The sequence below is a fragment of the Phaethon aethereus genome (genome assembly GCF_964289735.1).
Source record: "Phaethon aethereus genome assembly, chromosome: 1".
NCBI classification, from domain to species: domain Eukaryota; kingdom Metazoa; phylum Chordata; class Aves; order Phaethontiformes; family Phaethontidae; genus Phaethon; species Phaethon aethereus.
The window spans coordinates 207,719,385-207,736,251 of record NC_138575.1 but is presented as its reverse complement, the minus strand read 5'-3'; the positions used below and the strand labels follow the sequence as shown (position 1 = coordinate 207,736,251).

At 43.6% G+C, this 16,867-nt stretch overlaps 1 protein-coding gene across 1 annotated transcript in view; it reads right to left on the bottom strand.

The window, feature by feature from the left end:
* Positions 1-14,475, bottom strand: part of TRPC6 (transient receptor potential cation channel subfamily C member 6) — a gene marked incomplete at its 3' end in the record, with an annotated part of 110,653 nt that extends 96,178 nt beyond the window's left edge. The window contains exon 1 of the mRNA XM_082014106.1: positions 14,232-14,475. Within this exon, the coding sequence (XP_081870232.1) occupies positions 14,232-14,374 (143 nt within the window). The 5' untranslated portion in view covers positions 14,375-14,475. The remainder of the gene's footprint in view (positions 1-14,231) is intronic.
* Positions 14,476-16,867: the final 2,392 nt, after the last annotated feature.

Below are 16,867 nucleotides of genomic sequence, written 5' to 3'. Positions count from 1 at the left end.
CTTACTCAGCTTTCACTTTTACACAGGACTTGGGAAAATGGGAACACACCATTCATATATATGCTCTATTGGAAAAATTAGACTGTTCTGTTTTGCCAAGTCTATAAGGTAACACCTCTGAACAAGGGCTGGTAAGAGAAAAAAGAAGCACTTGCAAAGTTCTACTTACCATTTTTGTTTATGTAGAAGTTTTTTCCCCATGATCCTCTTGTAAGTGTTATACTACGCACTTTCTGGAGCAGCGGTAAGTGTAGAAGAGTGAGGAACAGAGAGTCATGCTCTCATGCAGAAATAATCTCTGGGATATAAAGCTAGTCTAGTCAACACACCATTTCTCCAGACACTGCATATGAAAAGTGTCATGAAAATAGTTTCACAGTCCCTCTCCGCCACTCTGTCATGTCCAGTTCCAGGCATGAGAATGTACAGCAGCTTCAGCTGGCTTTGCTGTTTTCTGGAATTGAGCTTGAATTTTTAGGAAGATATTGATTGATGAATGGAGACAGGTGGCAAAAAAGTCACTCTTCTTTTGTACATCCCTAACTTTCTACATTCTTTTGAAACATTCCTTCCAGTTACATCATTTTTACCACCTTGCCTTTTTTTTTTGTAAGGTATTTAGCAGTCATAACTTGGTATTTACTGCCTCATACATTCTCAGAATGGATACTTTCAGGTACGCATAGCAGCAATAGATGATTTCTTGTTCTCTTCCACCTTGTGTCTCAGTCTTGAGCCCAGGGGTTACTAAGCAGAGTAAGAGGTAAGGTGACCCTACTCTTCAGCCAAGACTATAAAGAGATTCCCAGGTTGTGCCAAATGGGGTCATGCTAACTTATTCAGAACTTCAATGGGATCTCTAATTTTCAGTTTCCCATAGGATAGTAAGTGATGGAAAAACAGCTTGCTACATCGATGCTAACAGTTCAGAAGTTTAAAAGCCCACACCTCACAACTGAAAGTCTCAAATCATTCTTAAGGACGAAGTCTGGTCAATTATTCTGCCAAACTATATCATCCCATTATTGCAAATACTGCAGTGGGTATCACTGAACACATTCAACTAATGACCTGTTGCCTAAGTTCAGGACAAACACTTTTGGTAAAAGATAAAGCTGTTAGGATCTATATATCATGTTCTTCTTCCTGCCTCTGTTCCCTAATGCAGTGCAGATAATTAACATGCAAAAAATCCCTCCTAATCATGTCAAAATTTTGTCTCAAAAAATTAAATCAATCTAAATTTTGTGTAGTTCAATAGCCAAAGGTCAGAAAAAACACCCATATTTATCCATGTCAAAATTTAGCCTTAGTTAAAGAATTATATGCTGGTTTTCACCATATATCACATATTTCTCACTTCTATATTCTGTTCCTGAAATACATCATCTTTTCCTCCATATTTAAGCTATCAATTACTGATATATACTACAACACAAACAGTGGAACACAGGGCAAAATATACATTCAGGGATATTGAAGACTGAGGATAATATTCTCCACAGCCGTATGACCACAAATCCCCCTAAAGTTAGTGGTAGCGCATCTGCGTGTTGTGGGATATAAATTTGCTATTCATCAGTACAATATTTTAGTCACCAGTGTGATTCACCCAGTTCCGAAACAGATCTGATGAACCAGCCCCTGAAGGGGCCTGTCCCTTTCACACACGACAGAAGGAGCCCAGACCACGAGGTCCGGCTGGATGCTTCATTTCAGACAAACCCTTCGGTCTCGCCTACATTTGTTGCCATTCCTACCACCCCAGCAGCAGCCTTCCACTAAGTCTGAAGATCACCACAAAGATGAAAGCAGGTACCAGCAGGATTTCCACCTTCCAACCTCAAATCCCATGTCTAAATCAAAAGCCAAAGAAGATGGTAAAGTTCCTGATATTTTTGCTAAAGGATATACGATTTGAAACCAAACCATGGATGGATGTGGAGTTTCTGTCAATCCTACTATGCTTGACCCACAATATGCAACCCCTAGGACCTGGCCTAGAAGTTCAAGACTCATGAAACCAGGAACTCATGAACTCGAGAACGTGAAGCAACCAGTAGTTGTTCATACATCATCAACACTAGGAGTCCTCCTGGATATGATATCTGGACATGCACCAGCCCTCCCACCCATTACTTGGATTTTAATGAAAAGGAAATCCAGATAGGAACTGCACCACATCCCCCCCAGTGAGTCCCCCTACTTCCCCTCCCCCTCGCTATGTACCCCCAAGCCTTTCCTGGCCCAGATGTCAAGATTTGCATGTTGGGAGTAAGTCAGTCGTGTCACAGCCAGAGGTCAGAAAAGGCACACAGACACCCAGCAGTGCTGCTACCCTTGTACCAGCACCTTCCTCATTGATTCACGGAGACATGTCACAAATCCTGCACAAACTGGAGCTGGTTAATCCACAAAGGATGTTCTTTCCTCCCAAGGTGCTGTCAATGCTCTCACTGATAACTAGGGAAATTTCTGCTGTTTGTCAGATTTGATGTAAAAATCCATAACGTAGAAACCTCAGGTCACTGAAGATCCTCAGACATCTCTGTAAGACTAGCAGCATTAGCCTGGCTGTCTCTGTAAATCCCTGCCCAGAATCTTTTTTAAGTTTCCCTTCCTGTTATGTATTAACGCTGTTGCTGATTTTAGGCTGGAAGTGGCTGTGGGGTAAGAAATCCCAGTATATATTTTATATATCAACTTGTTAGGTAAGATCATTATTATTTCATCATACAAAGCAGTGCTAAAATTTCACTATCACATCAGTTGCTGTTTACCTACCTCACATCAGATGTTGCTAAATGATTAAATAGCTCTCTGACTTAATCCTCTAAAATTCTTTTCTGAAGAAAAGTGGAGAACGTTAATTTCTACCGCTTTGTACCGTAGACAGTGTTCATTCCGCAGACCTTCTGGAGATACTGCTATTGCTGACTTTTTTGTCAGCAGTGCTCTACAAAATGTTTTAAACAGAATAGACCATTAACTTCAGAAACTTCTACTCTAATTTTTGCTTGTTTTATTTGTTGCTTAGATGTCAGTTCAAGACATGGCTATTCCTCCTCCACAGTATCTGCCATGTTGCTGCAACTCCTTAGCCTTTCCTGGCCAGCAAGAAGCTGTCACAGACTCTCACCCTCACCAGCCTGCATGGGACTCAGAACAGTAACATGGACTGCAGCCCAAACTTTCCAGGGATGTTGATGTTGGGTGGTTTTAGTTTTTAAGATCCTGAAGTGAGAACGCTAATGCGAGGCCATACAAAATATCTAGTATCCTTGGAAAATTCCACCCTGTCCTGGTTTCAGCCAGGGTAGAGTTAATTTTCTTCATAGAAGCTAGCATGAGGCTATGTTTTGGATTTGGGATGAGAAAATGTTGATAAGGTGCTGATGTTTTGAGTTGTTGCTAAGTAGTCAAGGACAGTCCAGCTTCTCGTGCTGGGCTGCAGTGAGCAGGCTGGGGGTGCACGGGAAGCTGGAAGGGGACACAGCTGGGACAGCTGACCCAGGCTGGCCAAGGAGATATTCCATACCACACAATGTCATGCTCAGTATATAAAGCTGGGACGAAGAAGAAGGAGGCGGTGGAGGAACGTTCGGAGTGATGGTGTCTGTCTTCCCAAGAAACCATTACGCGTGATGGAGCCCTGTTGCCCTGGAGATGGCTGAACCCCTGCCTGCCCATGGGGAGTGGTGAATGAATTCCTTGTCTTGCTTTGCTTGTGTGCGCGGCTTTTGCTTTACTTATTAAACTGTCTTTATCTCAACCCATGAGTTTCCTCACTTTTACTCTTCCAATTCTCTCCCCCGTCCCACCATGGGGGAGTGAGTGAGAGGCTGCGTGGGGCTTAGTTGCTGGCTGGGGCTAAACCACGACACAACCCATCGCCACTACCTGAAAATGATGCTGTATCAACTAACTTTTGTTAGCACTAGCACACTTTGATCCAGCTTCTGTTAACGGCCCTTGCATTTTTCAGTTCAGATTTCTACACCTACAGAGAGAGATGAAAACAAAATAGTACATTTTAAGGGGAGACTCACTTGATAAAGCTATGAAAGCAGCAGCCTTCAAAAACTATCTTGAGAAGTTAATAGGAAACTTGTTCTTAAAGGGGGGAAAAGAAGAGCTACAGAGAGGAAGCATCATTGTTGCCATCCTGCAGCCTGTTCTTTGCATCTAATTTGTCAGATAATTTAGTGAGAGCACTTAAATGTCTCTACAGAAATTTTAGAAGTTCTACTGCAAACATCCTCAAGTATCCCACTGCACCAGCGTTAATTTAATTTCACCTCCCTGGTACAGTAGAGCATGTTGATCCTACACAGAGCCTGAATCTTCTGAGCAACCAAGCTAGTCCATGTGCTCCTACCATGACAGAGGAAAGCAAAAGCCAGGCAGTGGACATGGTACAGGCAGATCCATGAGCATATGGATTTGACCTTCATTTCAGACCTAAGAGAAGCTCAAGATTTCCCATAACATGGGATTTCCATTTGACTAAGTGCCACGAGTATTATATACATTTATATTAACTTCTAAAAAGACTCCTCTCCCATGTGTGCCCAAAATAAAACTTCCATAACCTTTAAATTACCATTTCAAAGTCTTTCTCTACTTAATATATTTGGGTCATAGTAGGTTTACTGGAGTTAACTATAAATTAATAAATCCAGCAAGAAAAAAGAAGAAATACATCTTCAACTCATGAATAATCCAACAAACTTAGCAAGTGCAGATAATAAACTAGAAATTTCTAGTACATGTGATATTTGATTAATAAATTTTAAAAAAACACTTGAAAATTGAAAGCAATTTTAAATTAGCTTAAGGAAATAATGCATAAAAACAAAGATTAGCAGAGTGGAACTAAACTAATATAGAAAAACAATTATTGCACTCCAAAACAGAAGGGAAAATTGCTTTATCATCTTCGATCATGAAAAAGAGTTGGTTAGGAGCAGTTCTTAAAGACCCTCACTGTGTTTTCTGAAAGGATTACCCTCCACTCCCCCCAAAAAAGAAAATCATTAGTATGGTTCTGATCCCACATAAATCACTAAACATGGTTAGAAACTCACAGAATGTGACTGCAAACATTGGCACATACTGCAAATGCTTAGGAAAAAAAAAAAACCCTACAATCCACTATTTTAACTAATATCTGGATCTTTCACAGCACTAAGCTCCCTGTGGATTTGTGGGTTTGCAAGTCAACACACAGCTCTCTCACGCTCAGCTGTTTCACGTGGGATGGATGCAGGAGCCCACTGCTAAGTGATCAGACGTAGTAGACATCATCCCCTTGAGAAGCCCCCACTCATGAACATGCTACACGTGACTCAGCATGCGCATGGGCCCATGGGGAAGGGAGGGCACCTTCCCACATCATGATTAGCAGAGAAATGGTAATCATGACATTCGCGGCACGAGTCCCAACAGCACAGACCTTCCGAGCGATGCCAGTTTCCAAAGCATCCTCCCACAAGTTGCACCTCAGTTAAAAGTAATTCCTGGATTCACACCAGTGGTACCGCTGTTACCTTCTCCTGCGATGTGCCAGGTGCTGTAGAGGTGTTCAATTGATGCAATCCGTGATTTAAAACACTGCTGTTGTAAGAACCGCTCACCCTGCTGCCAAGCACCCAGTGGCTGGAAGGCTGACAGCTGGACTGTGTGCAACATGTCTGTTTGGAAGGCACTTCAAGAGCCTTACAAAAAGTGCCAAGTATTGGATTATTATCACTTGGCAGGCCTAAGACGTGTAGACAGAGTAGGGCTAACAAAGTTTAGCAGTCTGACCTGGCTACCTGTTCTAAAAAAGGGGAGGAAAATCACATGTAAAACAGCTGGAACATGTACACCACAGCCAAAAATCTTACCGAAGAGAAAGAAAACATAAATCGCTCCTCAAAGATGAGGGAATCTTCACTTTTGAAGCACTTCTAACCAACCAGTCATTCCTAAATTCAGTCCATGTACACGACAGGAGAAACCCAGACTGGGCCAGGAGGAAAATCAGCACAACCAAATGTCCCTTTGAACTAAGACCAGCACTGACAGAAGGAGATGGGCGGCAACAGACCAGCACTGTAGTCCACCCTGCCAGTCAGCTGGGCACCTACCTATTTGCTAGTTAAGCTGATCAGGACACGTAAAAATAACATTTCAGGAGGAAGCAGGGTGCCTGTGACTGCCAAGTCTTTTCAACACCTCCTCGGTCTCAGGCCACTTGCTGTCCAGCTCTGAGTTAGGCACTGCCTGCTTGCACGTGGTGGGTCCCTACATGTCATGGTGAGATCAAGGTCCTCTGTTTTCAAAGTAGCAATTCAACTGGCTCCACAGTAGTTTGCCCTTATTAGCAGCAATTACCCAGCACCTAATTAGAAATATATGATCTCTCCTGTGCAGCGCAGGGATTACAACCTGCCACGTGCACAATTACTAGCATACCACAACCGAGCCAAGCCTAAGTCTGTTGGAACAGCTATGTGTGCACATGGCCAGGAGGGACTGCTGCTGCTGGTCATTTACAGCTGAGGTCAATTAGTAACACGAACCTGATAAACACCTGGCTACCCAGCAAAACTCCCACTACCTTCAATAGACCAGGACTTAACTCAAAAGAATATAAGGTGCCATTTGTAAGAGATGTGCTGTTTCATTCAAGATTTGGTAACAGAGCAGCAAAGTTTCATGGAAATTCTCCACTCTGAATATTCTGTAAAATTGCTAGTACTGCAGCACCAGACCTTGTGATCTCTACAGTGTTTTCCAGGGTACTTTTAAATCCAATTTGCATCAACCGTGATCTTTTGGTTCATGATCCTTCTTTCTACCAGCATGGGAAGCCCTCAAAGATACTACATAATTTTTCAAAACCCTCAGTTCTTTAATCTCATCACTAAGGTAAATACTGACATCAAACCCAGTATTTAACCAATCTCTAAGGGCAAAAAAGAACTCCAGTCATGATCTTCTGAGCTGGCAGTGGGCTGGGTTTCATTTTTAATTAATGATGCATAGGGGAGAACAATAACAGTGGTATGACTAAGGGTGCTACTGAAGGAATGTTTGAGTGAAGAGGCAGGCGTCACATCTACTTCTTGGTGATTCACAATTACTATTATTATTACTATTTATCATTTTGATTTCATCACTACTATTCCACATTAAAAGAAAGTGGCCGATTCACAACAAAGGTTTCACCCAGCAAATCCACATCCACCACACTACCATTTTCTTCAAATTAGTAACTTTTTTAAGCAAAAGGAAACTGCATTCAATTCTTGCAGAAAACCAGCTATCCACACTTCCCTCATAGCTTTGAGAACACACCTAAAATGACAATTCTTGTTATGCAGTTCCTCTTCTACTCCACTTACTTGGGGTTCTTGTACCCAACCTCGCAATTCATTCCTAGTGCAAAGCTTGCTTTTTTAATTAAATAATATTGACAAACATTAGGTTTGGGGGGGACAATATTAGGTTAGGGGGGACAATAGAGCTGTGCTGTCAATTGTATTAATGGTATGGAAAAGTGTCGTTGTATAGAAATGGACACAGAAAATACACCCAGACTTTAATTAGTCTTCATCACATTATATTCCATAACTTTTATTTTGCTAAAAATAGTATATTGATTATGCATTTAAGCTGTCACTGCTAAACAAATAATAACTATTCTACTGCAAGATAAAAACGTTAATCCATTCCAGAGAAAACGGCATGTAATTTAATTATCACTAAGCTTTTTGTCCACATTTAATTATCAAAACTTACATTTAAATACTGCTTATCAACACAAATCCTTTAAGCACCCTGTTGAGTAGGCTCTGTGTGCGAGTGTCTACACTCCCAAGTATGTGCGCAAACACGTGTGTAAGATTCATTTTATGCCATTGCCTTGCACTGTATCACAGTCTGAGGTATGAAACCAAGTTATAAAGAATTTGATGAATATAGTTTAACTGCCAAGATTTTCTTTTGCTTATGTTTGCAGAGCTGGAAAGTCTAAACACAGCATGATGAGGTAGACCCATCATGCCAAGTCACCTTTATTTGGGGATACTGATAGTTGGCAGGAATTCTTCAAGTGCCAGTTGTTATAACCTTCAGCTTCTGTGGTGGCAAATGCTGCTGGAAGGGTTTTTGAGAAAGAACACACTTGTTACTAACATTTACAGTGAAAAGTATGCCATATATTTCCCACACATTTCTTAATCACTATTTCACCTTCCTCACGCAAATTTAACAAATGACATATTTACATGGAAAGCTTCCAGTTTTATAAAATTAGGTCCCACAGAGAGGTGATTTTTATTTGTTCGGTAACTACGTAAGAGTGATCCACAAATACACCATTTTCTTACGAATGGGTATAAATAAACCTACAGAAATACTGCAGTGGGTCAAGCAAAATCAATTATGAAGCATTAGCATAGGAAACCCTTCAGGTAATGTAGCTGACCAAAGCAAGTTCCCTGTTAAATTAGAGAGTGAATACGAATGTGGCTAACAACTAAACCCAGCAAATCCCACAGGTCTTCACCAAAAACAAACACAGGTGGTTCAGTTCGCCTTTGAGAGGTAATTTTCACACTGTGTACCAGTTTGTGCACAAGCTTACTGTTTTTTCAAACAGCTTCAAAGCATAAAACTCCATCTACGGAATACTGAGTCTGCTCCAAGGAAGTGCCAGAATGGAGCACACTGAAGACCACCAAACCGGCACCCATCCCTGGCCAGCACCGTGCGCTTTACGCACTGCGCTGCATGGGCAAGCTGGCGCAGTACTCACTAGCAACAGACCTCAGCTCTCCAAGGTGAAACAAATACTGTCGGCCTGCTTTGCCACTCTTTTTAAAAAGAAACCTTTATTGAATGTCTTACCCCCAAAAAACATGGTTATGGTTTCTTTTTTCCTTATTTCTGATGAGGCAGGAAACATCAGACCACACAAATGATTTTTTTTTTTTACTAATTAACCTGTCAGGCTGAATATCCAAATAAATATATTTCCTTTCGATTTAAAACAAAATATTGATTTGTTATTCTTCATTCAGATAAAAAAGAAAATGTATTTAGGGGAAAAAAAAAGTAGAACTCAACATTAAGCATATCTTTAGATCCAAGTGAAGCATTCTGTTCTGTGGGAAATGCAGAAGGAACTAAAAACTGGATGTTCTGGGGCTTGGTAATAATGGTGATGTTCTTTTACCCAAGACTTCGGGAATTAAATTCAGTCACCCAGAGTATGAGAGATCCAGACACAATTTCTTTTTTCCTGTGCACAGTAGGAAGTATATTCATTAGTCCTAATTCATAGGAAAGTGTTCCATCCACTAGGCTATAAAAGGAAATGACCCCCCCTCCATACTAACTCTTCTACCTTTTTGCTATCAACAAAACTATTGCAATGCGTTTTCAGAGGACATAGCATCTCAGCAAAGACAGTAGCAATCTGAAACACAGCTGCCACATTGCACAGTACTCCCTGAAGAGATTATGTCTAATGAAGAGTCTGGAAGGTAATTTTACAGGTCATTTCAAGCAAGATAGTTGAGGCTGGAGATAAAAATGTTATGCCAATAGCAGAAACTGTTATATTGCAGGCAGGAAAGAAATTATTAAACATATTGTTTAACAAAGAAAAGGTTTTAACGTATGTATTGGGTTTGATAGTGCTGAGAAACACTTGATCTGAAAACCACAAAAGCTCATGAATAATCTGCGCCTCAAGGCAGTTATGCACATCAGAACCCTTTATTCCCCTGTTTTCATCTGATAATTTGTGTGCCTCATGTACTTTACGACTGACATTTTAACACATAATTATCCTTCCTCACGTGTATCAGAAAATACATTTATTTTTCACAATGTAAAATATTTCAAAGTATAAATAAGTAATATAACCAGATGTCTGACTGAATTAGTGTATTCTTACTAGCTTAGGACGCTAACAATCTGTTCTTCAACAACATTTTTTCATCAAGGAAGTTTACATACAAGTACTAGCACTGTCAAATCCCACTGCACATCAGCACTCAGATTTGGGGTTAGACCTTAAAATGCACTTTCTATCCTGGTTTTAAACCACAAAACCAGGCTCTTTGGCAATGAAATACTTGCACAAGAGGGGGAAAAAAACCCCATGTATCGAGATTTTTGTATTTCAGGAGGCAATCTTCTGACATGTATGACACAATGTATTATTTTTTGATATATCTGGGGCAAGACTTCACGGCTAGATGGAAGAGGACTACTAGAGAGTGTTTACTTGCATATTTCTAATATACAGTGATTAAATTCTTAAAAAGTAGCCTCATTTTTTGGAAACCATTTAATTACAAATTCTGCAGATAGCCTGAAGTGTGTTTTTCCTACCAAAGGTTCTGAATTCTAAAGAAAAGCAAGACTTTTCAGCACGAAATCCAATTAGAATTGCATTTTGCACCATACCACAAATAAAGGTAAGAGCTTTCTGTCCACTTACTGCCAAAAGACTGCGTGACCCTGTTTGGGATGGCTGCTGAGCCCAGGGTACATTGCCAAAGTTGTCTTTGCAATAAAGGCAGGAGCCACCTCAGACATAGTAGAGCTGTTCTTCAGAAAGTGTGGTACTGAATTCATACTCACCCGGTATGATGCATGTTGTTAAGCACGAGTACTGAAACTCAAAGAAAGCCTCAAATATGTAAGTCTGTCAAGTCTCTTGCTACTCACAGAGTCAGTTAACATTGACAGGTCAGTATGTCAAATGTTTTTCCGATTTACAGGTAATTTAATATTTAAGCACTCTGTACTGTCTCAGCCTAAACATAATAGAATAACCCAATCAGCGCTGCTGAATTCACTGACGCAACATCAAGCCACCTGGGTTGAGCGCTTAACAATTATTCTGACTTTTAACATGACCACGCTATTTTACAATAAATTAATCATCTGGGGAAAAAAAAAGGCAAACTCGATGTCTTTTATTAAACAGTCAATTATTTGCTGTTATAAAGGGACTGTGTATAGCAAGGCTCACAAGTAACACCATTGAACTAAAGCAGTAGTTTGATGGCTGCGGGCTTTAGCTGCAAATATAAGAACTAGTTCTCTTAAATCTTCCAATGAGAAGTGGTGAATGGATTCCTTGTTTTGCTTTGCTTGCGTGTGTGGCTTTTGCTTTACTTATTAAACTGTCTTTATCTCAAATCATGAATTTCCTCACTTTCACTCTTCCGATCCTCTCCCCTGTCCCACCATGGGGGAGTGAGCAAGCGGCTGCATGGTGCTTAGTTGCCAGCTGGGGCTAAACCATGAGATTTTAGAATCCAGCCACTATACCACTACAGGCAGTCACAAAACAACACATGCAAAACATGTTCTACCCACAACACGTGCAGTAACGTCAGCATTAGCACTAAATCACCACTTGAGGAAAATTATTCCTTGGTATCAGACTACTTTTCAAGTGACAGTCACATGCTATATTACACCAGTGAGCACGTTACTCTCTCAGTAGTGTTTAAAAGGCAGTATACTTCGGCTTTTTTTGGACATCAGTTGTACTCTGCATTACTGTTCTGCATCAATCACCATCACACAAGATCTTCCTGGGGCATTTTTGCACATGCAAATGATGCCTATCATTTTCCAGTTAGTTTGAAAAAAATACCATTTGCAATTGGATATACCAAGAAATTCTCTAAGTGAAATGTAAATAGCTTTAGTCAAAACATTAATACACCAGTTGATGTAAGGGTTATTTTCTTGTGTTTGCATTGAAGCGCAGATGTACCATGCGATCCCAAGAGTCACATAGCTCTATCTCAATGGACAGACCCACAGACCCCATGGTTTATACTCATAACTCAGTGGGCACCAAAGATTCATACAAGGACTTGCACTGAAAAATATGACACCTGACAGCATGACCAGCTCCCTGAGCTGCCACATTTCTGGAGAAGTAGCTAAAGAATAAACACTGACAAACCACGTATGGACAGACAAATAAGGCACACACATTGAGTCCAGTAAGATCCACAGCACATGAAATACTGATTTTACATAATTTACCTGTCAGGGTAATACATGCCCTTCATTGGCAGTATCCTCAGGAACTCCAGAAATCTTATGACTCTACAGATACAAGGTAAGAGTCATACAATACTCTCTACCATAACAACATCAGGAAATACTGGTCATTTGAGGATTTTCAACTAAAGTAAAGTATCCTTACTTCATGTAGATGACAAAGATTAGAAACAGTATATCCTATACACTGGGCCATCTGATTATGTTTTTGGCCCCTTCAAGGCCACTCGTAAAACTAATGACTTCTGGCTGAAAAGACAGATCTGCAAAATGTACATAAAACATGACATAGGTGGAATTTAGGCAGGACAATTCAAAACCTGTTCTTTGTAATCACCATACCCTGGAGGAGCCTATACTCACTGCATTCATCCCTGCCAGCCAAAGAAGTCCTTGAAGTGGCTGCTTGTTAGGCATTGTCTACAGGTGCCTGTGAAGTGGTTCCTTCCCACACCCAGAGAAGCCCCAAATGAGATTCCCCATGCCTAACACACATCTGAAAAACAAGCACTGCCCACTAAAGCACCCTTTGTAGTAGCAATTATATAAATTTGAGAAGGGGCACATTCCTCATATACCCACCACACATACCAGGTAGCTTCCGTCTATTCTCTCAAAGACTGACAGAAACACTTCCCATCAGGGAGGGACTCCAGGGTCCTGGACCTATAGAATCAGTCATCTAAGGCCTTGATGTGATGTAATGGGAGATAAATTCCTGCATTTAGTGCTACCCCAGTTCTACAAAGCAACTTGACTAGGATGTAGGCTTTCCTTACCACCACTGTGAGATGGGAGAGGCGATGTCTCTTGTGCTGGACCAAGAGTCACCAGCACAGGCTTTTACTACTGACGTGAAAATATCAGCACTCCACGAACCTTGCAGGGTTTAAGAGATGCTTTGAATCGCTTATGCAAGATGTATCCCCTCATGGCTGCACGACGATTCTTAATGAGTACACAGCAAAGGAACTTCAGAATTTCCCCATTAGTTCACAGCTGAAGTCCACTAGTCAGAACTAATCTCTGAACTAGCAATCATGAGGTTTTTCTATGGAAAGCATTAATTAGACAGATGCATTCATGTATTTTGAGACTGAGTCCAATGTGCAATAAGGTGAGCTGTTATAGCTACACGAGTGTACTGCATTAGCACTCTACAAAGCCACTTAGGAATAACAATGCAGCAGTGAATTCTGAAAACGCTGGTTATTCTTAACTGAGTTTATAAAGAATCAAACACTGTGAGTGTTGCCAGTTTCCTTAGCCTTATTCCTTCCCTGTATCCAGGTAGTTGGCTGGTAAGTCCCTCACAGATAAAACAGCAAAAACTACAAGAGGTTGATAACTGGATAAAAATGCAATTTGTCCAAAAGAAAGTAGACATCTGGTAATCACCTGAGATTTTAGGACTCATCTTGCATTGCTTAATACCCATTTTCTCCCTCTGCGGGATGGCTTCTCCTCAGAAGCATTAACAAGTGGTAATTACATAAGTCACGCTGACAACACATAACCAGAGGGACACTGTCAACATTCAATTTTGACCTGAATGTTAAAAATTGCGGTTCCTGGAACCTTTATAATTTATCTTTCATTTGCTTTTTATTGCGTATGTTCTTACACTCTACTTTACATAAATATTTGGCAAAACCTAGAGAATGAAGTTGCACGAGGCTACGCGACTTTGACAAAATGCAGTAACGAAAGGATTACGGTTTTATGAACACGCCTGTAACGCGCACTCTTCTCCGTGGGACCAACCGATCGCAGGAGTTACAATTTCTGTAACTATACGAAACCCACCAGACCTCGCCAGGTCTAAGGAAAACCGACGCCTCCCGCACGCGCTCCGCCGCGAGGCGCGGCTGCCACCGCCTCCCTCGGCCCGGGGCCGGCGGCGCGGCCGGCGCCTCGGCAGGAGGCCTCCGCCTGCGGGCCACGGGGTGCTAGCGCGGCTCCCGCGAGCACCGCCACCCGCTCCCCTGCCGGGGAGGGCGAGGAAAGACGAGCGAGTCCTCACCAGCGGGTCCCGCCGCCGCCTTTCCCCGTCCGGCGGGAGTCAGCGCAGAGCCCGGCGCCCCGCACCGCGCAGGGCAGGAGAGAGGAAGGGACCGCCGCGACCGGCCGGCGGGACTCACACGGGGTAGAAGGCGTAGGGCGGCAGGGCGCTCTCCTCGCACGGCTCCGTGTCGAGCAGCAGGTAGTCCTGGCTGTCGTTCCGCCGGGCGCCGGCCGCCGGAGAGCTGCTCTTCCGCGGGGCGTAGGTCTGCGCCTGGCTCATGTTGTCCCGCGGCTGAGGCGCCCGGAGGCGCAGCGGCTGCCTCAGGGCGCCGCGGAAACAGCGCGGAACCGGCCGGAGCGGGGCACTGCGGCTCTGCCTCCGCACGGCGCCGCGGCCCCCGGCGGAGGGAGGGCAGCGCGGTGGAGCGGGTCCCTCCGCGCGCCCCTCCGCGCGCCGCCGAGGGGTTACTGTGTCAACCGGTGCCGCCGCGCCGGAGCCGCCGCCCGCCGCGCCGGAGGCGAGGCGCAGATCGGCGCAGCTCGGCACGGGGGCAGGAAAGTTTGCGGCGCGTCAGCGAGCGCGGCCGTCCCGCGCGGCGGGAGGGGGCGGGGGGTGGGAGGGCGCCGGGCGCCGCTCGCCTCCCCTGAGCGGCTGCCGCGCGCCCGCCGCGCCGCCCTCGCCGTCCCGCCGCCTCCTCCCCCGGCTCCCGCTCCCGCCCGGTCCCGCCGGCTCCGAGCCGACCCTGCGCCGCTCCGGCTCCCGCCGCCGGGCCCGCAGCGCCCCGCCACAGCGGGGCTGCCGTCCGCGGCCGCCGCGGTGACCCGCCCGCCGCGGTGACAGCGTCTCACCTGCGCTTGCACGGTGCGGCCTCCTGCGCAGAGGTGTGCGTACCCGAGCGCCCGGGAACGAGGGGCGACGTTCTGCAAGACGGCCTCGGCGGGGACGGCGCTCGCCTTCGACCGCTTCGCACGAAACATGGCCCGCGGGGGTCTGAAAAACCACGCAAAGCTCCCCGCGGGGAGCGGGCGGGAGCGCGGGTGCGCGGCTGGCCCTGCGCTCCCGCCCTGAGGAAGCGGGAGCAGGTCGTCCTGCGTTATTTGGGCTTGGAAATACAAGTGTGTGCTTGTGCCCCTTCGCAAGCCGTGCTCACCTGCTTCACAGCAGAGCTTGTTTTTATCGCCTCTAATAATTTCAGATAAAAGCAGGGACAAAATACCACCTTTCCTAGCAAAAAAAAACCCCAATGGTTTTGCAGTAATAACACATGAGCAAAACTCAGTCCACTTGTATTTCTCAGTTCTGCTTCACTGGTAGCACTTTGATGATATTCTCATTTTAGCCATGTAGACTGTACTAGCTTAAATATACTAAAATAGTTACAAACTTGTCTAGGAAAAAAATGCAAGACTGAAGAAATAACGTATAGGCATCTTTCGCGTTAAACATAATAGACTTACTATTTCATAAGGGAATCTTTATAACTAAATGTTGCAAATGTACAGCTAGAAGGAGCGCATCCAGATAAAATCTCTCCCTCATCCCCAGCCCTGTTCACATATTTAAAGTACTGCCAGGGTTTGCATCTGAGCAGGGCACAGCCCTTTACTCTTCAGGCACGCACACCTTCCCCCGATGTGGCGATACGCCGAGAAGCGAACTGGGCAAACCCCAGCACAGGCAGGCTGGCGTTGCCCTGCGTGCCGTGAAAAGCCTTTGCCAGGCCACGGGTTTAGTGACTGCCTGAGCCACTGAGACTCGTTCCACCTACAGAACTGCAGGAGAGGGAGGTATGTAAAGAGATCCACAGCTCACTGAAGTTACGACAGTATATACATGGTGTTTAGCTGAGGTTCAGGAATACCTGCAAAGGTAATTCCACAGTCGCTCCAAGTTTCCAAAATTTCTTTTGTCCTCATAGTTACAGTTCTTAAAATTCGACTCTAATGGGTTTTAGGTATCTTCCTTTCTTTGCAAAGCATTTTTTTCTGTTAAAGAATATTTGATTTTAAATAGAAAGTTTAGTAGCAACATTACCATGTGTATTTTATAGTTCTCATGCTAATTCTTACTTCATATTACTATAAAAACACATATTGTAAAGTTGTGTGCAGACTTTGCATTTGAGAAATACGCTGTTGATAATATCTCACATTTTAATTGTAAGAAAATTGCTTGCCAGTAACAAGACTATTCTGTGATGGGGGGAATTCTAATGTGTTCCACTGCTCTTGTCCGTAACCATTTCATTTCACTTGTCCTCCTCTGTTATAAAGATACAGCGCTTGTCCACTTAGTCTTTTTTGTATATTCCCAAAATATTTGCAGATATGTTTTATTTCTCCATTTTATTTCAACTGCTCTATTTGATACAAGACTAGTGTCTCAAATCCTCTCTTCTAGGTTCCGTTATTTTTTTCTCCGTTCTTTCTTGCTTACCCTCTGGTGTATTTACTTCTTTTTTAAAACTAATACCGTCCTACTTTACTAATGGGTTATCAGATCCTTTGATTTCAGAGCATGCTCTGCCACTTTCTCCTTTTTCTTCTGCTGCTTCCTTCAATCTTCTACTTACTGTTTGAATGCCCCTATGATTATTTCGTCTTCCCCATGATACTTCTCTCTCAGCTTCCAGATGACATTTCTTCTTTTCTCAGGTGCTTCCCTTCCTAGATCCCAAGCCTTCCTTGGTCTTCATTCTCATTTCAGCCTTGTCAGCTCTGGTATCACCCCAGGCACTCTTACTATTTCACCTATCCCAAATCTTCCACAAAT